The following is a 26,308-nucleotide window of genomic DNA, read 5'->3' on the forward strand; positions in this document are numbered from 1 at the left end:
TGGAGAACAATGGAGAGAGAGTTGGTCAGAGAGAGGGGCACTTCATCTACACGTGAAGCAATATGGAGAACAATGGAGAGACACACACCCAGCTGCTACAGCTATGCAGATATGCACCTTGTTCTGTAAACTTTCAATTTCACATGAGGGAGGAATTTAAAAAAGGTAAGGTAAAAGCAATCAGGTGACAATTTAAACCGTTCACCCCCTCTGTGATAACATGAAATGTGAGATCCCTCAGATCTCCCCCACTCCCTCACCACCTCCACTTCCTTTATACCTCCACAAAACCTCCTCACATCAGAGCCATATACACGGACTCATAGGAATCACACCCCCATCTAGATATGACAACCAGCCAGGTGAAGAGACAGCTTGAGAAGCTGAAACTATGCAAAGCAGCAGTTCCAAATGGAATCAGTTTGAGGGTTCTGAAGGTTTGTGCCTTCCAATTATGTAGGGTTCTCCAACTTCTCCTCAGCTTGAGTCTTAAATAGGAGATGGTACCAGTGCTGTGGAAAACATCCTGCCTGGTTCCTGCTCTGAAGAAAACAGCTACCTCCTCCTTGAATGACTACAAACCAGTGGCTCTCACATCACGTCATGAAGGTATTAGAATAACTTGTGCTATCCGACCTTAGGTTGGTTCCTTCTTGGATACCCTGCAATTTGCCTACTAACAGCAGGTTGGCGAGGATGATGCTATAATGTACTTTCTGCAGAAGGAGCACCCCCACAATGCAACGGTGAGAACTGCCTTCTTTGATTTGTCAAGTGCTTTTAATACGATGTAACCTCATTTGCTAGAGCAAAAGTTGAAAAGTATGCAAGTGCGCAAGTCTATGCAAGTGGGTTACAGTATACATGTGGGACAGACCCCAGTATGTGCGTTTGGGTTTCTGTCAGTCTGGGTGTTTGGTGAGCAGAACTGGAGCAGTAATGAGTAATAAATTTACTCAGGGCAAATGTATCGAAGTAAAAGTATACATTTTATTTAGGAAATGTAGTGGAGTAAAAGCGAAGTAAAGTAGCGTACAGATACTCCAAAATACTTTGTTACATTGTACCACAGCATTGCATTGTACTACATCTTATACATGGCCCCACAACTTTGGTATAATCTCCCTGACTCTATTTGAGATTCAAACTTGGCCTCAAGCTTCAGGTGCAGATTAAAAACAAACTTATTTACTCTGGCTTTTCATATGGAACTACAACTTCTCTTTTTTACTTTGCAATGGCTTTGACATGAACCTTTGAGGCTGAACTGGCGTGCTAATAATTATGTACCTGCTGGATATAATGAGAATCTGCAGTGCATTCACAATGTTCTGAACTTATACTATATAATCCCTCAGACTGAACTGACAGATAATGAACTTATTAAATAATTATCACATTATAATATGCACTTGTTATAAGTTCTGTTAGAATGTTATTTTACATCTAGTTTATTTAATCTAATTCAAATTCATCTAAATATCATCTAGGCCATGCAAAGTGGATGGGTCGCTGATGAATTTGGTTTGTCTCAAATTATTTATTGTAATATCTGTTTAGTTGCCTTCAGCCCCATGGCTGGATTACTGACCGGGCCAGTGGGGCAAGCGCCCAGGGGCCCTTGAGGTCAGGGGGCCCCGGGGGGGGCCCTGGCCCAAAACATTTTGCGATGCCTATCAACATTTATGATACAATATATTTTTATTTCCGAGGGCCCTCCATTTTAAGGATCCTCTGACTATTAGGGACTTTGACCCCTAGCCATGCTTTTGGGCCCTAGCCATGCTTTTGGGGCCCCTAGCCATGCTTTTGGGCCCTAGCCATGCTTTTGGGGGCCCTAGCCATGCTTTTGGGCCCCTTATGAAAATGGATGAGGCGTTGTGGCACTGCTCTGACTTCGACTTCTGGCTATTAGGGGTCCTAGGAAAGAGGGGGGCATATTTTTCGAGGGCCCTGGTTATGAGAGCCCCTACCCGGGGGCCCTAGAGAAGAGCAGGGCATACCATTAGAGGGCCCTTGATCACGAGGGCCCCTGCTATGGGGCCCTTGACTTCCATAGAAGTCGTTTACCATGGCTCCTTGACTTTCTAGGGACCTACAAATTGCCAGGCAAGCTACCATATTTCATAAGGGCGATTCAGGCCCTTACTTAATGTTTCTGAATTTGTATTGTTTCAAAATTATTATGTTCAATTTCTCTTAAGCGCAGAGACACAAATTAATTTAGCAATTTTGCAATTATTTAAATTTAAGACAAGCAATTTCAAGCAGTTTGAATGCATACACACACTTAACTCTTTGCCCAGGGGCCCAGACTATCCTTAATCCGTCCTTGTTCAGCCCACTCATCAGGGTTTTAGTACTGGAATCTGTAACGTTGGTTTGAGACAATGTCCATTTTAAAGAACTTTTGCAAATTTATTTTAACTGATTAATTATTATTCGCTGGACTGCCTACCTTCCATAGGATGGTCAAATACAATCTTGATCATGGCTTTAAACTAATTATAAAACTTAAACTTAAATAAATCCCTTAAAACACAACCCACATTATAAACCACTGCCATAAGAAGCACATTTTTATCCTTATTGTTGAACTAGTTAGCTAATGAAAAACGCTTGTATTAGTTACAAAAGAAATGGGTGGGATGTCACTGTGGGACTCAGTTTTCAGTAAGTTTAGTTAAAAAAGTTTATCATACATAATGATAATTGTATTAAATATTTTTAGAATATATTTTTTTTGGGTTTGAGATATAGAAAGAAGGTAAATGTTTAGCAGTGTACCATTGCAATGGTATTGGCTTACAGGCACATTGTCTAACATGATAAGTTAAAAGTGCTGACATCTTCAGCTTACCTTATTCTTTGGATAAATAATTTCAACAAATGGAATTTGCTAGAAATGCTGTCATAAAAGAAATAGCTTTATGGGGTATGTGCCAATTACCAAATACATTAACATTTATGGCATTTAACAGGTGCCTTTATCCAAAACAAATTGGAATTGAGAGTTAAGAGCCTTGGCAGTGATGGGGCTTAAACCAGCTACCTTCTGATAAGTAGTCCAAAAGTTTAACCACTAAGATACCACTGCCAATTAATAATTTTTGCCTTTGTGTGTCTTTGTGCCTTTGATTTGACGCAAATACCTTAGAATCACAATTCAAAAAGAGCTATTTATAAAGAAAAACATACACATCCAATACTATGTTCCTCCTACATATACTGCTTAATGTACCTGCAAGTGGTTTAGCAACATTTAGCAACATTCAGGAACAAAAGACCCAATCTTATTTGAAGTATCATTTAATATGCCAGACACTCATAAAATGTTTTAAAACAGGTTTTTAATATACCCAGACACTAGTAAAAAGGTTCTAGAAAATGTTGTTTCACAAAAATTATACAGCACTGTTTTACACAACCTAAAATGAATTGTAAAAGCATTGTAACCAAGTTGCAAACCAAGTTATTTACTCATTTGTTACCTTACTTACATTTTAAATAACAAATAAAATAACATAACAAGTTAAATATCATGAACAAAAGAAATAAATAAGAAATACATGGTCATTGTAATTAAAATGCAAAATATGGCAAAATGCCAGTTGGTAAGCCAATTCTCAGGCACATTTGTTGCCTCCTTTTTTACTTAGCTGTAGTAGCTGTAGTAATACTATTCGTCAAGATTTGAATAGCCCTTTCTAAAGGCCAAATCTAATTTGATACAACCTTAAATTTGCCCACACAGACTAGTAGTAAAAATAGAAAAGAAATACAATTAAATAAACCAATCAGAAAAACAAGATGAAAAAAGTAGTTTTGAAGTACTTTTGTTAAAGAAGTAGCATTTAATTACTCAAGAAAGGGTGAGCTATTCATTGTAATTAAAAAGAATAGGAGTAATAAAAAGAAAATATTAGATAATTAATTATTTAAGCTTATCTGTCCACTCTCAGTCTTTAGCAGGATCATCATCATTGTTGCTGCTTAACTTTGAGGTGGGCACACTGGCTGAGCCTGCCACCCAGTCCCAGTGTGTAAAGAAGGGAGCAAAGTTGGTACCCGGCTGCAGGTGGTGCAAGTCATGTCGTGGTGCTCCACCCCATAAACCAAAGGGCACAAGGCGATGCATGGCCCAGGGAAAATCATAGCCACAGTGGTCCTCAGCAGACACCCACACATTAAAGACCATGAAGGCCCAGGCTGTAAGGCAATGACAGTGCAGAAGCAAGGGATCCACAGTGGTCCACAGGCCTACACTAAAAAGCTCCCATGCTGAAAGATATTGAGTGACTAAGCTAAATGGCTGTCGATATTGGTGGTGCACAGCATGGAAGGTTGAATACAGCCATGCAATACGATGATGCAACATATGCCAGATAAAGTACTGAAAGTCAAAGAGCACCATACAGCCCACAATACCCAACATAAAGGAAGTGATTGAGGGTGCATGGCATGGCAGTGGCACTGGTGTGCGCCACAGCCATTGTGCCACAGCCGCCGGAAAGATGTAGAGCAAGTGGTTGTAGGCAGTAAGTGCCAATGTGGCACCCACATTTGACCAGGTGACTGTACGCTCTTGATGTAGCTGATAACGCCGAATCATAAGGCACTTTGCAGCCATTAGGTCCAGCATGGTGTAGAGAAAGACAAGGAGCAGGTAGGTGGAGACAGACAAGAGTACAGGGAAAAGTGGGGAACGGAGAGTGCTGGCATGGCTCTGACGCAGGTAATCCCACAAGGGCTGTAGCAGAGTTTGTTCAGGAAGTAGCCATGTTGCATTCTTGCCATCCCATGATCCCCACAAAGCCCTGCTGAGTCCCTTCACACCCATGCTGTGGTCACAGAAAGAAATATTGACAGATAAACCCACAGTATTGAGTGCAACTCTAGTTCCAACTGAGGTTAATGTTGTCCTTTGTAGAGGATGAGTGGCAGTTTAAATCTCAGTTTAAGCATATAAAGGGTTTAGAGACTTTTGGAATGTCTAAAAATCTGCAGCCAGAGAAGCCAAACGAGTGCAGAACAGCTTTTATATGCATCTAAAAACACCTCCTACAGCTGCTCTCTCTCTTTTACTGTTGATCGCCCCCTCTTTCTCTATCACTTTCTCAGTCTGTCTGCCTCTCTTCTTTCATCAACGTCTTGTGTGTGCTTGTGTGAGAGAACATGTGCAAAGGTTTTCATTAGCCAAATGAGAATGCTGTATACCTTTTTGTCTCTGCCACATGCTTGTGGAGTATGCGAGTACTAATACTGATTATTTGCCTTTTCAGATTAATTATGCAACATCGAAAGTTTTTATGGTAAATACATGACAAATAGTGATAATAAGTAGTGAAAATAAAATAAATTGTGAAATAAGTAGACAGTTAAAAAATGGGGTAATCACTCACAGAAATGTGAGGAAATGTGGCTAACTTGCAATAATAACAGCCTTCAGCCACAAAATTACAACCGCATTTTCTTCATTGATTTCCTTACAAAAGAGCATTTGAGCAATCAACAGACCATTAAAGAACATTGCATCAGATACACTATAAGGACTCTCTAGCTCTTCATTTCTACTTCACTATGTAACAGTCAAAGGTGATCAAACTTTAAACTGTTGAAGAAAACTCCTCTTAATATACAAAGCTACTAAATAAAACATTAAATCACCCTTACTCTTTATTTTTATCTTCATTCTTCTATTAGTGCCTGTGCAACTAGTAAACTATAATAGTAGTATGTTTTTAGCCTCCTGACAAAAGATGAATGCAGCTGATTGCCAGCCAATGTATTTTAAAACGTGATTATTGAAATGTTACTTAAAACTTTTGTTATGTTTACTGTAGCGAATAAAATGTGATTGGCATACCTAAGTGTAGTGAACATGCAGTATGTTGTTAACATTGTGGATGGCACAGTATTCTAAATGACAGATTTACACATTTATTTTGCCTGCCCATCACAGCACATTGGCATTTAAAAAAAAACTATGAATTCTAGATTTTCTATGTGTGGCGAGACGTTGGAAAGCTAGGTCAACGCCACCCCAGGGAACACACTACTACTATTACTATTACTACCAGTAGGCCACACAGGTTCATTATACAGAGAAAGGACAGAGACATGGCTCCAGTCAAACATAGCAAAAGTTTATTTCACAAGACTTAACATAAGTAACACAGCACAGCAAACAATAAGTTCAACCAAAATTACAATTGTCTTACTTACACTTACACTGGTCTTATCAATCAACAAAGTAGGACAACTCAAACCAAACAAGAAAACAATACAGAAAAATAACCTGTCACCTCAGTTGAGAACTTACCAGTAGGGAGGTAGACTTACCAATCCAATGAAGAGATGAGCAATTAATCAGCAGACATGTGAAAACCATCACGCTACACACCTATACAGTGGTACCTTGAAACTGACTTTAATTGGTCCTGGGAGTGGCATCGAGTTTCAAAGGCATTGAGTTTCAAGGTATCTTTTCCCATAAGGATGTAGGGTAAACCTGTTAATACATTCTATGGTCACGTGGACAATTGAAAAACAGTTGAAAATCAATAAAAAAAAATGCACAATAAAACCTGGCTTTCCTATGGAAATAACTAAGCTCTTAAGTTACATAAGCTCTTAAGTTTGAGAGTGGCCTTAAAAGGGCCTTACATTTCTCTCCCTTAAACCTGCACATACACTGGTTTCTGCATTAATGGTCAGCAATTTGACAGATTTTTAAAACATATATTCTCAAATCTTGTTTATGAATTTTAAAAAATGTTTAAATAAAAATTTTGTTAGAATTACATTTTGTTTTTGTTTGTTTTTGTATTTTTAGGAAAATTATGCTGTTCTTCAACATAGTTCATGCTGTGTGGATTGAAACATTGTGCTCGACAACATCCCATATTTCATTTTCACCCTGCATGATGTTTGGGAGCTATTAAAGCTTCAGCATCCATTACCCCTCAGACATGGCATCAAACATAGAGTTTCTGCAGAGGTGAGTCTCTTTGGATTGCCATGATTCAATATTTATTTTGTTATTATTACAATTGCCTGTTTTCTTTTATTTTCCAAGAAGTTTCTTTTCCATCAACCCAGAAAAAGGCACTAAAGTGGAGAAGACAAATAAATCCCATCTTCACGTGAATCCTAGAGTCCTTACCTTGATTCAGGAACTTTTAGATCATGGGCCATTATGTAAGGCCATTATGTAATAATAGACCATTATGTAAGTAAGTAAGTAAACCTTTATTTATATAGCACTTTTTTAAGACAATGCTACAAAGTGCTTCACAATCAATAAGATCAATAAGATATGATCTAATTAAAAAGAAATAAAACACATAAAATACATATAAAACAAGAAAAACAACCCAAATACATCCATGGGTGAACTAAAAACAGACATAAATTATCCAAACAGTGCAGCTTCCTCTAATAAACCATAAGACAGGAAACATCATTTAAAGTCCATTCTCAAAGGCTAGGGTATAAAGATATGTCTTAAGCCTTTTTTTAAAAATCTCCTTTGACCCAGCAAGTCTAATATCCAAGGGCAGGGTATTCCACAACTTAGGAGCAAATGTGGAAAACGCACAGTCCCCCTTCCGTTTCCGCTTTGTCCTAGGGACAACTAAAAGCCCCTGACTGGAGGACCTCAGAGCCCTGGCGCCGGCATACGGAATTAAGAGATCAGAAATATATTCTGGTCCATCACCATGCACCGCCTGGAATGTTAAAACCAAAATTTTAAACTGAACTCTAAAAGCAACAGGCAACCAATGCAACGATGCCAATATGGGAGTAATATGCTCCCGTCTTATAGTCCTAGTGAGTACTCGGGCAGCTGCATTTTGGACCAATTGCAGCCGTGCCATTTCCCCTTGACTCAAACAAGTGAACAGAGCATTACAGTAATCAAGGCGTGACGATACAAAAGCATGAATAATCCGCTCTGTATCCTGGAAGGAGAGCATTTTTTTGACTTTAGCAATATTTCTCAATTGAAAATAACAAGCCTGTACCAGCTTGGTTATATGCCCTGAGAAATTCAGCTCAGAGTCAAAAATAACACCGAGATTTCTGGGATAAGGATTTGACTGTATAGCCAATGACCCAAGTCCCTTCCTTAAGTTGTTGGCAACATATTGGGGGCCCAGAACCAATACTTCAGTTTTTCCCTCATTCAATTTAAGGAAATTACAGCTCATCCAATCCTTTATTGCATGAATACATTCAGTTAGACTCTTTAATCTACTGAAGTCTTTAGTATTATTTTTCTCTTTACAGAAAGATAAAGTTGTGTATCATCAGCATAAAAGTGGTATGAAATATTAAAACGACGTATCAAGTTTCCCAAAGGGAGCATATATAAAGAAAATAAAATGGGGCCAAGGATAGATCCCTGTGGAACCCCACACAGAAGATCAGCACATGAAGACAACCTATCTCCACTAGATACCCTAAATGTTCTATTGGATAAGTATGAGACAAACCAATCTAATGCAGATCCTGATATTCCCACCCACTGATGCAGCCTCTTCATTAAGATAGTATGATCAACCATATCAAAGGCTGCACTAATATCCAACAGAACCAAAACAGACACCTCACCAGCATCAGCATTCATTAGAAGATCATTTAAAATTCTCACAAGTGCTGTCTCTGTGCTATGTTTCTGCCTAAAACCTGATTGAAATTTCTCAAATATACAGTTTTTTTCTAGTACTACTAACAGCTGGTTTGCCACCACTTTCTCCAGAATTTTCGAAAAGAAAGGTAACTTTGAGATTGGTCTGTAATTCTCACAATTTGTTGAGTCAAGACCAGGTTTTTTGAGTATAGGCTCCACCGTCGCCAATTTTAAACAATCTGGCACACAGCCTGAACTAAGTGATAAATTCACTATTGATTGAAGATTACTGCCAACAAAATAAAAAACTTTCTTCACAAATGAAGCTGGGAGAATGTCATCAGGAGAGGTTGAGGGATGCAAACAGTGCACAACTTCCTCTAAGTCCTCTAAAGAAATGGGAGAAAACTGATTTAAAATTTCAACCCTTCCACTCGGAGGAACAACTTCATAATCTGTAGAGGGAGGTATTATTATATTACTTTTAAGATCTATGATTTTTTCAACAAAAAACTTTAAAAACAATTCAGGGTCAATCTCAGAAATGGTTGTGTTCCCCGCTACCCCATTTACTAGACTATCTATCCTAGAAAACAAAATCCTTGGGTTGTGTTTATTTGCAGTTATTAACTCCTTAAAATATTTGGTTCTAGCATTCCTCAGTTTATTGTTAAAGATAGACCATAAGTCCTTCAGAAATAAATAGTGAACTTGAAGCTGTGACTTTTTCCATTCCCGCTCTACCCTCCTGCATATCCTTTTTAAGTGCCTGATATCATCATTTATCCATGGGGTAGAGTTAACAAGAGGTTTTATCCTCAGACTAACTGGAGCAACCTTGTCTAAAATACTTAAACATACATTGTTAAAAGAGCTAGCCAGAGCATTAACATCAGTACAAATGAACACTTGTTCACTAAGTCCTGTAAACTCATTTAAAAACTGTGATATTGACTCATTGTTAAATATTCGTGAGTGCACATAGCGTTTAGAAGCAGACATATTAATAAATAAGGGCATATTAAAAGTGATACACTTATGGTCAGACACAAATAGATCTGTCACAGATACAGAGTGGAGACCCAAGCCTAAAGTAAACACCAAATCCAGTGTGTGACCCCTATTGTGAGTTGGGCCAACCACATGCTGAACAAAATTAAAAGATTCCATAGTGTTCAAAAATTCTACGGCAGTTCCATCAGAGGCATCATCAATATGCATATTAAAATCACCAAGCAACAATACTTTATCATATTCCAAAACTAGTGAAGACAGAAAATCCGATAATTCTGACATGAAACCGCTTTGAGACTTGGAGGGGGGGCGGTAAATCACAGCACAAAATACTGGAATCTTTCCTAGCACTTTAAAAGACAACATTTCAAAAGTTGTAAAAACTCCTACAGATACACTCAAACATGTAAATGAGTCTTTATAAATGACCGCCAGGCCGCCACCCCGTCCTGACGTCCTCGGGGAATTTAAACAAGAATAATTCGGGGGACACAGTTCATTTAGGTGCCAGTTCTCACTAGGTTTAAGCCAGGTCTCTACTAAAAACAAAAAATCCATGCCATGAGAGGATATAAAGTCACGCATAACAAATGCCTTATCAGATAGTGATCTGACGTTAAACAGTGCCAGCTTAGAATTTGAGACATTACTCGTATCCAAGAGTGATAGGCAGGGAATTGCACGTAGATTTTTAAAATCCACTCCACCGCCCCTCATTACAGGTTTCCTGGAATGCACACAAGGATGTTGTCCTGGAAACACCGGCTGCAACCAAACGTAGCGCTCTGTCTGAATAAGGACTAAAAAAGATCAGTAAGATTAGTAAGATGGCTTTATGTTGTCCCCCAACCACAAATTGAAGGTTTGTTTCAGCTCATTATTTACTGGGTTTTTCAAAATTAACAAGCAAGTAAAAGTTTAGAACAAAATAGTTTTTTACACAATTGTCCTGGAGTTTCATTGCTGAGGTATTTCTTCATTTGCATAACTGTACCTCAATTTAAAGAACTTGTTTGAAAATAATTGTATTATTTATGTTACAACCCCAAATAAGAAAAGGTTGTGACAGTATGGGTATGCAAACAAAAACACAGTGATTCTTAAACTGACTTTTATTTTTTTGTATGAACCCAATATATTTCATGCTTTGTTTGTTAATTTTATTTGTTAATATACATCAATTCCTGCATTTTAGACCTTCAACACAAATTGGGATGGAGGACAATTTAGGGCAAGACTTTGAGAAGCAAAGATTAAAGAAGTAGTCAACAAATGTGTAAAAGTAAAAATAAGTGAAATGTTCAAAAACAGTGTTCCTCAAAGATCAAAAGGGATTTGCATTTTCTCCTTCTACAGTGCACCAGACGCACTGCATCTTGATTCATCAAACCACCATTCATCAATAGCTAATGTAACTGCATGCCCAAGGTATTTACTTTGGTAATCCTTTGTCTTGCACTACAGTAAAGAGTTACATTCACAAATGCCGTTACTTGGCTCTCAGACATCTGGGATGGACCATTTTAGTGTAAACGTCTACTGTGGTCAGACAAATTATTATTCCATATAAAGAATAAAATATTCTTTATATAATCTACCAAAGAAAAACCATAACAGTTGCATTCTGCATTATTTGATTACATGTTTATCCCCATTACACCTAATGCTCTTTCTTGCTATACACTTTAAAAAGAATCCACCCAATGAAATCCTTAGTAAATTCTCAGAGTTGCCCAGGTATGCTACTATCTGCATCCAATTCACATCATAGACCTTCTATATGGTGTAAAAGGATGGTTAATACGGATGTATGGATATGTGATGGTGCTAGTTAACATGCACTTCTGTGAAGGCAACATCCTTCACAGGAACAAATCATTTGGGCAATCATGAATGCAATCCCCAATGTTCTTGCAATCCCATCTTGCATCATGTCAGTTAGCCTGAGGTGCAAGCCCTGAGAGAACCTGCAAAGTACATTTGATATTTTAACTGTTTATTTTTAATTACTAAACAAGCATGATCACCAATAAGCAAAATAAAATTAGCAAGTGTATATTGAAATAAATCCCAAAGCTCAACATTATAAAATTGCACTATACCTCCACTAAAGCTAATCCATAACCACTGAGAAACTTTTAGTGCCACAGCAGTGTAAATTTCCTTCAGGACATAATAAAGTGATCTTTTTCTTTCTTCATTTGTCTATCTATCCCTCCATCCATCCATCTACTCACCCACCTACCCACTCTATTATTATACTCACTATTATGAAACCAAATAAAAACACTGAATTACACATTACTATGTAGAGTTCACTTACAAATTTTAGTGTTACCTTTAAACATATGTCATCCATGACAACAAGCTGAACTTGGATTTCTCAAAAATAGAACCCATTCTTTTGCCTCTGTAAATTTTATTCACTCCATTGTTTCATCTTCATATAATGACTACACCCTGGACATTTGACTGCCCTTGCTAGCAGCTTTCTTTTTTAAGGCCATTTGATGAGCTTAGCATTTCTTTGTGCGGGAACTTGAATTAGAAAAAGTAATAATTCTCTAGCCAAATTCATTGTCTTTGTAAACAGACCAATAGGGGAAAAACGCCGCGTCCGAACTAGTGATGGGCTTTCTGACTCTCTTCACGAACTGGGATAACAGCAAAGATATCCAAGATCCACCAGAGCTTCATATCCAGTTTGAGCAACAGCAGGTCACTGTTCTAAAGATCATGTGTTCCTGCGACCATGAAAACGAGACACCATCATTAACCCCCAAGGCAGTAGTGCGCCAAGTGTCAATAGAGTGCACTCAGAAGATGGCGAGCAAGCGAATGAAAAGGCCTGGTGAAACGCCAGTTATATACAGTGACAATGTTTATGGTAAGTAAACAAAACTGTTGTTATTAAATATGGAACTCATCGCAGATGTTCCTTTCTTTCTTTTTTTCCACTTTTGAATCAGCTGGCTAACATATTAGCTAACAATTCACTAACAAATGTTAGCTTGAAATTATACTGTCTGGCTAGCTCAACCCATGGTTTTCATTTAAAAGTTTTTCACTCTTGTCAGTGTATTAGTTTATGTATTAAACAACGGCGCAAGATTTAACAAACGACAACGCCAGAGTATAAAAGAAAAGATTAAAAATGAAAAGATTAGAAATCTTTATTTCCATTTCAGGAAGTTGTCAACCCTGTTTGTGTACCAGTATTGTAAAGTGTTACTATGTTGTTAACTATGGTCAATGGCAGCAAGTAATGTTACATATTTCAATTTTTTTTTCCTGCCTTGTCTTAATCCTCACCACAGAGATCCCCACCTCCAAACGTTACCGGAGAGAAGATTTAAAATCAGGTTGGTTAATTAAGGCCTAAAGTCAGGCTCTTAGGTTAATCATAACGTGGTTACCCTCACTAAGGTCAGTTAACACAGTTAAAACAAACATGCATGCAAATAATGTACAGAATCACATAAGTATTGAATTACTTAACAATTATATTATTGTAATTCATAGTGTAATTCATGTGGTCCTTCCACATCTTCAGGGATGAATACTACGATGGCAACTTATGAAGGTGCTGGCAGCTTCTGTATTTTTAACCTAAAATGTAATTTTGAGTTAAAGCTCTAAAAGTGTAGATATTGTTTTCAAATAAACTATAGAGAACGAACGTTTGTATAGGAGTGCTATAATTGGTCACATAACCAGAGCCATTGAATTCAAGCGTGCACCTGAGAAAAATGATGATGCATCAAAGCTCTGTATAAGTGTAAGGTTTCCTGCGGCGTTGACCTACCTTGGTTCCCGGCGTAAACAGGAATTACAGATCCTTCTTCTTCTTCTTATTCAATGGCGATTGGCATACCAACTGGACTGTGTAATACGAGATATAAATTTTTTTTTTTTTTTTTAACTAGATTCTATTATATATTTATATTTCTTTTAAAAACTTGATAATTAAATTATTTATATTACTTGGTGTTTTCCCTAATAATCCAGCTAGTGTTAAACTGTGTTGTTGAGCCATTTCCAAAGATTGCAAAAGGTTATTTCTTTCTTGTTCATATTTTTTACAATGTAGCAGTACATGTTCTACAGTTTCTTCCTGTGTACAGTGTATGCAATTTCCTGTACTATGTTTATTGATTATCTTTAGTGTGTGATTTAGACCTGAGTGCCCTATTCTTAGACGTGTTATTATGATTTCCTCCCTCCGTCTCCTGCCTGTCCTTCTACCCGAGTCTATCTTTTTTTGTATTCTGTATAAATGTCTTCCTGTTTCACTTCTATCCCAATATTCCTGCCAGGCTGTTTTGCCATACTTTTTAATGTAGACCTTTGCCTCTGTTTTGTTCAGTGGAATATGTAGATCTATGTGTTTGTGTTTTAAAGTTTGTTTTGCTATTTTATCCACCTGTTCATTCCCCTCTACTCCAACATGAGCAGGAACCAAAAGAAAACTTACTGACCTACCTTTGATATCTATTTTATGTAAAATGGTATAAATTTGATTTAAAATATCTGTTCTTAGAGATCTGCCTGACTGAATGCTACTAAGTGCTGAGTAGCTATCTGAAATGATGACATTGTTACTTAACTCTTTTTCCTGTAACCACTGTAGTGCCAGTAATATTGCCATTAATTCTGCGGAGTATACTGATAAGTGATTTGATAACCTTTTCTTAATATTAGCATTGCTTGCTGGGACAAATACCGCTGAACCTACTTTTTCTTTCTCTGGATCTTTTGAGCCATCTGTAAATATATGAACAGAATTCGAAAAATGTTTATCTATATATTTCTGTACTATGTCTTTTTAACCCATTCATTTGATTTATTCTCTAATATATTTTGAATACTTAAATCCACATCTGGCATAGGAAATAACCATGGGGGGGGGGGGGTTGAAGATAATGGAACTGTTTGGCAGTACTGGAGTTCATGTAACCCTACACTTTCAGCTTTAGCGTTACCTATCCACCCAAAACTTTTAATGTTTGAACCACTATGTTCCCAGCAGTCTAGTAGTATCTTTTTGGTAGGATGCGCATTATCTTGTCCCTGAAGATTGACCCAATATGTTAACATTAGTTGTACCCTTCTGATCCTTAAAGGCATTTCTCCCATTTCTACCTGTATTGCTGATACTGGAGAAGATTTAAAGGCCCCACTGCATATTCTTAATGCTTGAGCTTGCAGCACATCTAAGATTTTTAAATTTGATTCTGCTGCAGACATATATGCTATGCTACCATAATCAAATACTGATCTCATTAGTGCCCAATAAATGTTTAGTAGTGACATCCTGCTTGCTCCCCATTCTTGACCAGATAGACAACGAAGAACATTAACAATCTTTTTGCATTTGTTTTTAACTTTTTCTAGGTGAACCTTCCATATTAATTTTTCATCAAACCAGATCCCAAGAAACTTTACTGCCTTGACTTGTTCAAGAGGTTGTTCATACAATTTTAAAAGGATAGGTGTATTTTTCTGCTTTCTAGAAAAACAAATCACTTGTGTTTTTGCTACAGATAATTTAAATCCCCATTTGTTTGCCCATTTCTCTACTGCATTTATTGCATCCTGCATTTTTGTTTTAACATATGTTATATTGCGACCTCTAATCCATATTGCTCCATCGTCTGCATATAAAGATTTTCCTATACCATTTCCAAGTTGTAAAAAAATATCATTGATCATAATATTAAATAATAATGGACTACATACACTTCCTTGTGGTGTTCCGTTCTCCACTGAGTGTACTCTTGAATATTTTGTACCTACTCTTACTTGAATTTTTCTATTAAATAAAAAGTTTTTAACCCAGTTGTAAGTCCTGCCACCAATGCCCATCAATTCTAATTTAATTAGTAACCCTTCTTTCCAGAGCATGTCATATGCCTTCTCTATATCGAAAAATACAGCTATCAGTGCTTCCCTGTTATTCTGTGCTTTCCTAATATCTGATTCTAAGCATAATATAGAGTCCATAGTACTTCGTCCCCTTCGAAATCCACTTTGGTGTGGTGATAAGAGATTTTTACTTTCTAAAGTATAGGTTAACCTTTCTGTTACCATTCGTTCCATGATTTTTCCTAGCTGTGATGTTAATGCTATAGGTCTATAACTAGCAGGGTCAGATGGATCCTTTCCTGGTTTCAGTATGGGTACTATTATTGCATGTTTCCATTCTGTAGGTAATTGACCAGCATCCCAGATCTTGTTGAATAGTTTTAGTACTACGCTTAACGTACTATCAGTCATGTTTGCTAACATTTTGTAGCATACTCCATCTTTTCCGGGGGTAGTTTGTTTAGCCGATTTTATTGCTCTTTTAAGCTCAAACATGTTGAAAGGCAAATCTTGTAGTTCATCTGACTTATCCTTTTTCCTTAATACTGTTGGGTGTTTTCTTAACATTATACTTCTGTTTAACCTAGCCTCTTCTGTAAGATTCTCTGTTTTATGTATTCTCTTAAATGTTCTTGCTAAAAGTTCAGCCTTTTCAGAGCTGGTCTTTGCAGTTTTAACCCCATCAATTAACACTGGTAGTTCATAATTCCCTCTTATTCCTCTCATTCTTTTAATCATGCTCCACACTTCTGATAACTGTACTGTCCTTCCAATACTATTACAGTATTCCCTCCAATAAATTCGTTTTTGTGTTCTTATTACTTTTCTCACAATTGCCTGAGCCCTTTTATATTTAATTAAAGCTACTTGAGAATGCCATTTTTTAAGCCATTTAAATGCTTTGTTTCTATTTTTTATTGCTATACGACATTCATCATTCCACCATGGTACCATTTTATTTCTCTTTAATCCCTTGCTTTTAGGTATTGTTTCATTAGCTGCCTTTATTATTTCATTTCCTAGTTCTTTATTAAATGTATCTACTGTATATTTATTTCATCTTTCATTCCGAGTTTTATGCATTTTACTGCACTTAATACTTGAAATCCTTCCCAATTTGCATTTTCCCATTTCCATTTAGGAATATTTTTATTTTTTTCACAATATACCTCCGTGCCTATTCTTGTCTCTACTGGGTAATGGTCACTGCCTATTGTAGTGTGTTTGATCACCTTCCATGTACTTACACCTGCCATTGCCCTAGATACGAATGTTATGTCAAGAGCTGCTTCAGTGTTATTAATGCTGTTGTATCTTGTCCCTCTTCCATCATTAATGCACACTAACTGATGATTATCAATGAACTCTTCAATAACTAATCCATTTGTATCTGTGTTGTTGCCACAGATACAAATGATTTTGCCACAAAATCCCCACACCATATTATATTACCATTTAAAGGTCCCACCACCTCTTCTAAAATACTCTCATTTATTTTCCCACATGGATTATAATAATTAGCAATACCTACAGTACCTTTGTTAGTCCATATCTTAACTACTATGGCTTCATGGTCTGTATTTATATGAGAAATTTTATAACTTATCTTATTTTGTATGAAAGTTGCTACTCCTCCTCCTCTACCATTATCTCTGTCTTTCCTAACTGCAGTGTATCCCTTTATTATAAAATCTAGCTCTGGTTTCAACCATGTTTCCTGAATACATATTACATTAGGTTTCTCTTGCATATCATCGATGTACTTTTTAAACTCCTGACCATTAGCGATTAAACTTCTTGCATTCCACTGCAGTATAATTAATACCATTATTTGGGTGCAGAGCATGACTGTTGTAGTGGTGTATCTTCATTTAAATTGTCTCTAACAGCCAACATCATCCCTTTTATATCTAAATTTATATCTTTTCAGCTGACTTCACTATTATTTTAATCCTTTCGGTTCGACTTTGTGTCTGTGCTGAACAATTAATGACATCTGCTATGAAAAGTACAAAATCCTGTTTATTGACTTTCAGTGTCTCTTCATTTAATTTATTGCAACCTTCACATTTATTATTATCTTTGTTTCCTATTTCATTTTGCATTTTTACTGGCATAATCCTTGGGGTTTTCTTCACAGCTTCTGAGTAACTTATGCCTTGCATTACCTTAACTTTTTGTACCTCAGCTGCTATTTTACTGATCTCACATCCACGATATGCTGCACTGTGTTCTCCTCCACAATTACAACATTTAAGTTTATTGTCTGCTTTACATTGTTTGTACTCATGTTCTTCCCCACACTTACTGCACCTTAATTTACCTCTGCATACAGCCGCTACATGTCCAAATCTTTGACATTTATAGCACCGAAGCGGAGGTGGGATGTACTGCTTCACCTCATAACACATACAGTGCCTTGCAAAAGTATTCAGCCCCCTTGAACTTTTCAACCTTTTGCCACATTTCAGGCTTCAAACATAACGATATGAAATTGTAATTTTTTGTGAAGAATCAACAACAAGTGGGACACAATCGTGAAGTAGAACGAAATTTATTGGATATTTTAAACTTTTTTTAGAAATAAAAAACTAAAAAGTGGGGCGTGCAATATTATTCAGCCCCTTTACTTTCAGTGCAGCAAACTCACTCCAGAAGTTCAGTGAGGATCTCTGAATGATCCAATGTTGACCTAAATGACTGATGGTGATAAATAGAATCCACCTGTGTGTAATCAAGTCTCCGTATAAATGCACCTGCTCTGTGACAGTCTCAGAGTTCTGTTTAAAGCGCAGAGAGCATCATGAAGACCAAGGAACACACCAGGCAGGTCCGAGATACTGTTGTGGAGAAGTTTAAAGCCGGATTTGGATACAAAAAGATTTCCCAAGCTTTAAACATCTCAAGGAGCACTGTGCAAGCGATCATATTGAAATGGAAGGAGTATCAGACCACTGCAAATCTACCAAGACCCGGCCGTCCCTCTAAACTTTCAGCTCAAACAAGGAGAAGACTGATCAGAGATGCAGCCAAGAGGCCCATGATCACTCTGAATGAACTGCAGAGATCTACAGCTGAGGTGGGAGACTCTGTCCATAGGACACAATCAGTCGTACACTGCACAAATCTGGCCTTTATGGAAGAGTGGCAAGAAGAAAGCCATTTCTCAAAGATATCTATAAAAAGTCACCTGGGAGACACACCAAACATGTGGAAGAAGGTGCTCTGGTCAGATGAAACCAAAATCGAACTTTTTGGCCACAATGCAAAACGTTATGTTTGGCGTAAAAGCAACACAGCTCATCACCCTGAACACACCATCCCCACTGTCAAACATGGTGGTGGCAGCATCATGGTTTGGGCCTGCTTTTCTTCAGCAGGGACAGGGAAGATGGTTAAAATTGATGGGAAGATGGATGGAGCCAAATACAGGACCATTCTGGAAGAAAACCTGTTGCAGTCTGCAAAAGACCTGAGACTGGGACGGAGATTTATCTTCCAACAAGACAATGATCCAAAACATAAAGCAAAATCTACAATGGAATGGTTCACAAATAAACGTATCCAGGTGTTAGAATGGCCAAGTCAAAGTCCAGACCTGAATCCCATCGAGAATCTGTGGAAAGAGCTGAAAACTGCTGTTCACAAACGCTCTCCATCCAACCTCACTGAGCTCGAGCTGTTTTGCAAGGAAGAATGGGCAAAAATGTCTGTCTCTCGATGTGCAAAACTGATAGAGACATACCCCAAGCGACTTGCAGCTGTAATCGCAGCAAAAGGTGGCGCTACAAAGTATTAACGCAAGGGGGCTGAATAATATTGCACGCCCCACTTTTCAGTTTTTTATTTCTAAAAAAAGTTTAAAATATCCAATACATTTCGTTCCACTTCACGATTGTGTCCCACTTGTTGTTGATTCTTCACAAAAAATTACAATTTCATATCGTTATGTTTGAAGCCTGAAATGTGGCAAAAGGTTGAAAAGTTCAAGGGGGCTGAATACTTTTGCAAGGCACTGTATATCCTATATACAGTGTATCACAAAAGTGAGTACACCCCTCACATTTCTGCAGATATTTAAGTATATCTTTTCATGGGACAACACTGACAAAATGACACTTTGACACAATGAAAAGTAGTCTGTGTGCAGCTTATATAACAGTGTAAATTTATTCTTCCCTCAAAATAACTCAATATACAGCCATTAATGTCTAAACCACCGGCAACAAAAGTGAGTACACCCCTAAGAGACTACACCCCTAAATGTCCAAATTGAGCACTGCTTGTCATTTTCCCTTCAAAATGTCATGTGATTTGTTAGTGTTACTAGGTCTCAGGTGTGCATAGGAAGCAGGTGTGTTCAATTTAGTAGTACAGCTCTCACACTCTCTCATACTGGTCACTGAAAGTTCCAACATGGCACCTCATGGCAAAGAACTCTCTGAGGATCTTAAAAGACGAATTGTTGCGCTACATGAAGATGGCCAAGGCTACAAGAAGATTGCCAACACCCTGAAACTGAGCTGCAGCACAGTGGCCAAGATCATCCAGCGTTTTAAAAGAGCAGGTTCCACTCAGAACAGACCTCGCGTTGGTCATCCAAAGAAGCTGAGTGCACGTGCTCAGCGTCACATCCAACTGCTGTCTTTGAAAGATAGGCGCAGGAGTGCTGTCAGCATTGCTGCAGAGATTGAAAAGGTGGGGGGTCAGCCTGTCAGTGCTCAGACCATATGCCGCACACTACATCAAATTGGTCTGCATGGCTGTCACCACAGAAGGAAGCCTCTTCTGAAGTCTCTACACAAGAAAGCCCGCAAACAGTTTGCTGAAGACATGTCAACAAAGGACATGGATTACTGGAACCATGTCCTATGGTCTGATGAGACCAAGATTAATTTGTTTGGTTCAGATGGTCTCAAGCATGTGTGGCGGCAATCAGGTGAGGAGTACAAAGATAAGTGTGTCATGCCTACAGTCAAGCATGGTGGTGGGAATGCCATGGTCTGGGGCTGCATGAGTGTAGCAGGTGTTGGGGAGTTACATTTCATTGAGGGACACATGAACTCCAATATGTACTGTGAAATACTGAAGCAGAGCATGATCCCCTCCCTCCGGAAACTGGGTCGCAGGGCAGTGTTCCAGCATGATAATGACCCCAAACACACCTCTAAGACGACCACTGCTTTATTGAAGAGGCTGAGGGTAAAGGTGATGGACTGGCCAAGCATGTCTCCAGACCTAAACCCAATACAACATCTTTGGGGCATCCTCAAGCGGAAGGTGGAGGAGCGCAAAGTCTCGAATATCCGCCAGCTCCGTGATGTCGTCATGGAGGAGTGGAAAAGCATTCCAGTGGCAACCTGTGAAGCTCTGGTAAACTCCATGCCCAGGAGAGTTAAGGCAGTTCTGGGAAATAATGGTGGCCACACAAAATATTGACACTTTAGGAACTTTCACTAAGGGGTGTACTCACTTTTGTTGCCGGTGGTTTAGACATTAATGGCTGTATATTGAGTTATTTTGAGGGAAGAATAAATTTACACTGTTATATAAGCTGCACACAGACTACTTTTCATTGTGTCAAAGTGTCATTTTGTCAGTGTTGTCCCATGAAAAGATATACTTCAATATCTGCAGAAATGTGAGGGGTGTACTCACTTTTGTGATACACTGTATATCTTGTCTGGTAGTTTTACCTCATCAAATGTTAATACAATAGAAAGACTATCACATATTTCTCCATTTCTTTTTGTCTTTAATCTTCTAACCTCTTTCACTTTAGTATTTTTAATAGCTTCTTTCAAACTATCAGCTTCTACCATCACTGGGATTCCTGTGATAACTCCTCTAACTCTCTTATTACTATTTGTCATAGAGCATTGTACCTTCTTTCCATTTATTGTATTTATTTTAACTGCTTTTTCTTGCTGTTCTTTATCTTTACAAATGACTAATAATGATCCATTTCTCAGTGTCTTAGCACTTTTTATCTCTCCAATTTTCTTATTTAAGAGCCTAGTTAGTAGTATTGGGTTCCACCCCTCAAAAGAGCCTCCTTCTAGCATTTTAATAAATACCTTATATTCATCTCTAAAGCTATTCCTTCCCACTGATTCCAATTCATAATCCTCACTATCAGATTTTCCCTTTTTCCTTTTCTTTTTCTTTCGTACATAATCCCACTCTTCATAACGCCCATCATTTACTAATCCTCCCGCTTCACTTCCTGATTCGCTACTTCCTTCCATCTCGTCTTGATCCATATATCTGCTAATTCAGAATAATGGCTCTAACAAAGCAGTTTAACACAAACTCACCAAGCCGGTTTCACTACAAATCCTCTCACAGCAGCGACGGCGATTTCGGTGTGTCCCTTGTGCTAAACAGGTGTGCTCAGTCCCGGTCGTGCTGAGGCGCGATCGGTGACGGAGCCATCTGATTCCCCGAACGTCGCGACGGCGAGTTCGGCGTGTTCCTTGCACTAAACGGGTTGGCTTCTTTCCAGCTGTGGCTGACGATATAGCCACCCGTTTCCCCGAACATCGCGACGGCGAGTTCGGTGTGTTCTTTGCGCTAAACGGGTTGGCTTCTTTCCAGCTGCGACTGACGATATAGCCACCCGTTTCCCCGAACATCGCGACGGCGAGTTCGGCGTGTTCTTTGCGCTAAACAGACTGGCTTCTTTCCAGCTGCGGCTGACGACAAAGCCTTCTGTTCCCCCGAACTGCACTACGGCGATTTCGGGGGCTTTCTTGTGTTAAATAGGTGTGCTTCTGCCCGGTGACAGCAAGGTGCGGCTGGTGCCAGAGCCACCGGTTTCTCCGGACTACGCCGAGGCGAGTTCGGGCATTTCTCCTGTTTCCTATAGGTGTGCGTCTGCCCGGTGACAGCAAGGTACGGCGATTTCCCCCGGACTACGCCGAGGCGAGTTCGGGCTTTTCTTCTGTTTCCTATAGGTGTGCGTCTGCCCGGTGACAGCAAGGTGCGGCTGGTGCCAGAGCAACCGGTTTCTCCGGACTACGCCGAGGCGAGTTCGGGCATTTCTCCTGTTTCCTATAGGTGTGCGTCTGCCCGGTGACAGCAAGGTACGGCTGGTGCCAGAGCCACCGATTTTCTCCATGGAGAAGCTCCATCCCTGCAGCACCGGTTGCGATGGCCTCGCATGCTGCGATGGGGTTCGCGACTCGGTTAGTTTTTCCTATGTTTAATGTTATATCCCTGGTTATTATTTGTTTACTTTTTATTAATAAAACATTTTTTATTTAATCTCTGCATCCTGGGTCCTGTTTTCTCCCCCCACGTAACAATAAGGACATAAGAAAAACATGTTGTAATACAATCAACATATTTGGAATAAAAAAATGCACATCGTTGTTACATATTTGGAATAAAAAAATGCACATCGTTGTTACTTGGGGTTGTTTATTTGTTGTTGTGTGTGTTTTATGTTATGTATCCTGTATTAGGTAGGGGGCATCAACAGAAGAATGATGAAGCTGGTAGGTGCAAACTTTCTCCAGATGATCATGTAGAAGACGGTGATATGAATATTGCAAATTAAATACAAGAATTTTACTAGTGGAATTTTTATTGACAGAAAAAGTTACCATAATCTAGCTATTGATTTGCTAGAAAACCCATCTTCTTCTTTTAAAATTATTGTTTATCATTTAGCCTGATTTCTTGTGCTGGTAATAACATATCCTAGGATTGAGATTATTACTGAAAAAACATTGCATTTCATTCCATATGGCAGCCTGAAATTGTTTACATTATTTTCTGATTTGACAAGGCGCTCCTACAGCCCACCTTGCACTTCAAAATGCAAAACAGACAACAGAACTGCAAAAGGCAAAGATAATTAGTCTGGAGGAAAAGGTGACATCCTTAATAGAAGAAAGAAATTATCTTTGTGGAAGACTTGAGGACAGTAAGTACACAAAAAGGGGTTTTTGTATCTGTTGGTCCTGGATTTTGTAAAGTTGCTTTGAGACAATGTCTATTGTAAAAAGTGCTATATAAATAAAGTTGACTTGACAAATTGTTTCAATTATTCATTCGCTAATTTCAGTTCCAATGCCTTACAAAAGCTTACAGTATATTTAGTTTTATACAACAGGTCTTGCTACACAAGTTAATTGGTTGAGAAGCGTTTTAACATTTTTTCACAAACACTATCACTCCGCTGAACACTTAATAAGCCACAACTTTGACAGCTATAGGAGACTCTAGGTCACTATTAGTGTATAGAAACTATAAATCATATGATGATGATGCTTGTTGAGGAACTAAATTTTAGCGGAAGGAACATTAAAACATATTAGACGCAGCATTCATTGCTCAATTTATTTGTTTCTTACTTTATTTATTTTATTTTATACACTTGAATAAAGTACGATATCACAGCCTTGCTGTTATTTCACGATAACACAATCCCTCTCGTGTTCTATTGCTTTATTGTTTAATGTCATTGTAGAACACCGTACATTGCAGTTCTACAGTATATTTACAGTACATTTTAGTTCTATAGTATACATACTGTATATCTACAGCACAGTTTAGTAAGTTCCTGCAAAAATTATGATATGAAACCCCATAACTATGTACAGAGTTGATTCAGGTGTGTTTGAGCAAGATAATTACCAAACTGTGCAGGAATAATAATAAATAAATAATTTTTAAAATTTTATTTATAGGTGCCTTTCAGAACTCTCAAGGTCACCGTACATAAAAGAATAAACATACAAACAGCATAAAACAGCAATAAAAACAGGGAAAGAATTTTAAAAATATATATATAGTCAAGAGAACAGGCTAAAGACAGGCTAAAGTCAATATTACGAATGTCTGGTGGGAGGGAGTTCCAGAGACGGGGGGGCCGAATGGCTAAAAGCTCTAGACCCCATGGTAGTCAAACGGGATGGAGGGACAGTAAGACTAATGGATAAGGAAGATCTAAGGGTCCGGCTGGGTCTATTTATGTGAAGGAGCTTGGTGAGATATGGAGGAGCAAGGTGATGGATAGCCTTAAAAGTGAGCAGTATAAGTTTATAGTCAATGCGAAATTTAACAGGGAGCCAGTGGAGCTGTTGAAGAACGGGGGTGATGTGATGAATGGATGGGGTTCTAGAAATGATACGGGCAGCAGCATTCTGAACTAGTTGTAGCTTATAGAGGGACTTGAGGGGGAGACCAAACAGAAGAGAATTGCAATAGTCCAAATGGGATGTGACCAGGGAGTGGACCAGAATGGCAGTTATTGTCAGGAGTGAGGGAGGGACGGAGACGGTTAATATGACGAATATAAAAGTATGCAGACCGAGTGATGTTATTTATGTGAGTTTGGAAAGACAAAGTGCTATCAAGGACGACACCCAGACTCTTTACCTGAAGGGAGGGGGAAACAAGAGTGTTGTCAATGGGAATAGAGAAACTGTCTACTTTTGCAAGGACAGATTTAGAACCAATGAGAAGAACCTCTGTTTTATCACTATTGAGTTTGAGAAAATTAGAGGAAAACCAAGACTTGACTTCCTGTAAGCAATTGCAGAGGGAAGAGGGAGGGAGGGTAGAAGTGGGTTTGCTAGAAAGGTAGAGCTGAGTGTCGTCTGCATAACAATGAAACTGGATATTATACTTATGGAAAATATGACCTAGGAAGGAAGGAAGAAGGTAGATGATGAAAAGAATAGGACCGAGAACCGAACCTTGAGGAACACCAGAAGTGAGGGGAGATGGTTGGGATGTAAATGTCTTTAATTGAATAAAGTGAGTGCGGTCAGAGAGATATGAGGTGAACCAGTCCAGAGATATGTTGGAAAAACCAATGGCTGATAGTCTATGGAGGAGAATAGAATGGGAGATGGTATCAAATGCTGCACTCAGATCAAGGAGAATGAGTATGGATAAAAAACCTGAGTCTGCTGCAGTCAAGAGGTCATTTGTTATTTTGAGGAGAGCTGTTTCTGTACTTTGATAGGGACGAAAACCAGATTGAAACTGCTCGTAAAGGTGATTATTGGAGAGGTGAGAAGCAACTGTCTTCTCAAGGATTTTTAAAAGAAAAGGCAGATTAGAGATGGGACGAAGGTTATTGAAGTTGTTAGGATCTAGACCGGGTTTCTTTAAAATAGGGGTGACTGCAGCAGACTTTAATGACAAAGGGACAGATCCAGAGGTGAGGGAGGAGTGAATAATAACAGTTATCAGAGGCAATATAGCGGGTAAACTTGCTTTGACCAGGGGTGTTGGGAGAGGATCAAGTTGAGAAGTGGAAGATTTTGATTTCTGGATGAGATTAGATATATCAGAGATAGTGGGAAGGTGAAAAGTAGTAAATGGATGAATAAGAGGGACTGAAACTAGGGAAAATACGGTACAAGAAGTAACAGGAAGCAATTGCTGGGGTATCAGATCTATTTTAAAATTGAAAAATGACATTAACAAGTTGCAATGATCGACAGAATAGAAGTGTGAAGGTAAAGAGTCAGGTGGGCGAAGAGCGTTAGTGACCAGAGAAAACAGGGCCCGTGTGTTTCCATCACCAGAAAGGTGAAAGACTAAGGTTAGGAAGACTGTCAATACCTGATAAAAGAGAAGTTAGATTAATATTTTTAATATTACGATATGTAATGTCACGTGGTGGTCTACTTTTAGATAAAGTCATATTGATATTGAATGAAATTAACAAGTGATCAGAGACAGGGAGATCAGTGGCAGTACAGTTGTGGGGAGTTACACCAGAACAGCAGACTAAATCCAAGGTATGTCCTTTAGAGTGTGTTGGGAAGTTGA

General features: G+C 38.5%; 1 protein-coding gene and 1 long non-coding RNA gene across 2 annotated transcripts; one reads left to right on the forward strand and one right to left on the reverse strand.

The window, feature by feature from the left end:
• Nucleotides 1-3,956: 3,956 nt before the first annotated feature.
• Nucleotides 3,957-4,840, reverse strand: ch25hl2 (cholesterol 25-hydroxylase like 2). Its single transcript, XM_063011994.1, has one exon. The coding sequence runs from the start codon at nt 4,838-4,840 to the stop codon at nt 3,959-3,961; it is 882 nt and encodes a 293-aa protein (XP_062868064.1). The 3' UTR covers nt 3,957-3,958.
• Nucleotides 4,841-22,147: 17,307 nt separating this feature from the next.
• On the forward strand, nt 22,148-23,524 carry LOC134330744 (uncharacterized). Its single transcript, XR_010015030.1, has 3 exons — nt 22,148-22,701; nt 22,981-23,013; nt 23,307-23,524. It is a non-coding gene; the product is annotated as an uncharacterized LOC134330744 (long non-coding RNA).
• The last annotated feature ends 2,784 nt before the right edge of the window (nt 23,525-26,308 follow it).

The sequence above is a fragment of the Trichomycterus rosablanca genome, chromosome 16 (genome assembly GCF_030014385.1).
Source record: "Trichomycterus rosablanca isolate fTriRos1 chromosome 16, fTriRos1.hap1, whole genome shotgun sequence".
Taxonomy (NCBI): domain Eukaryota; kingdom Metazoa; phylum Chordata; class Actinopteri; order Siluriformes; family Trichomycteridae; genus Trichomycterus; species Trichomycterus rosablanca.

Excerpts from the sequence above, each read along its gene's own strand:
- ch25hl2 (XM_063011994.1), bottom strand. The coding sequence starts at position 4,840 with ATGGGTGTGAAGGGACTCAGCAGGGCTTTGTGGGGATCATGGGATGGC.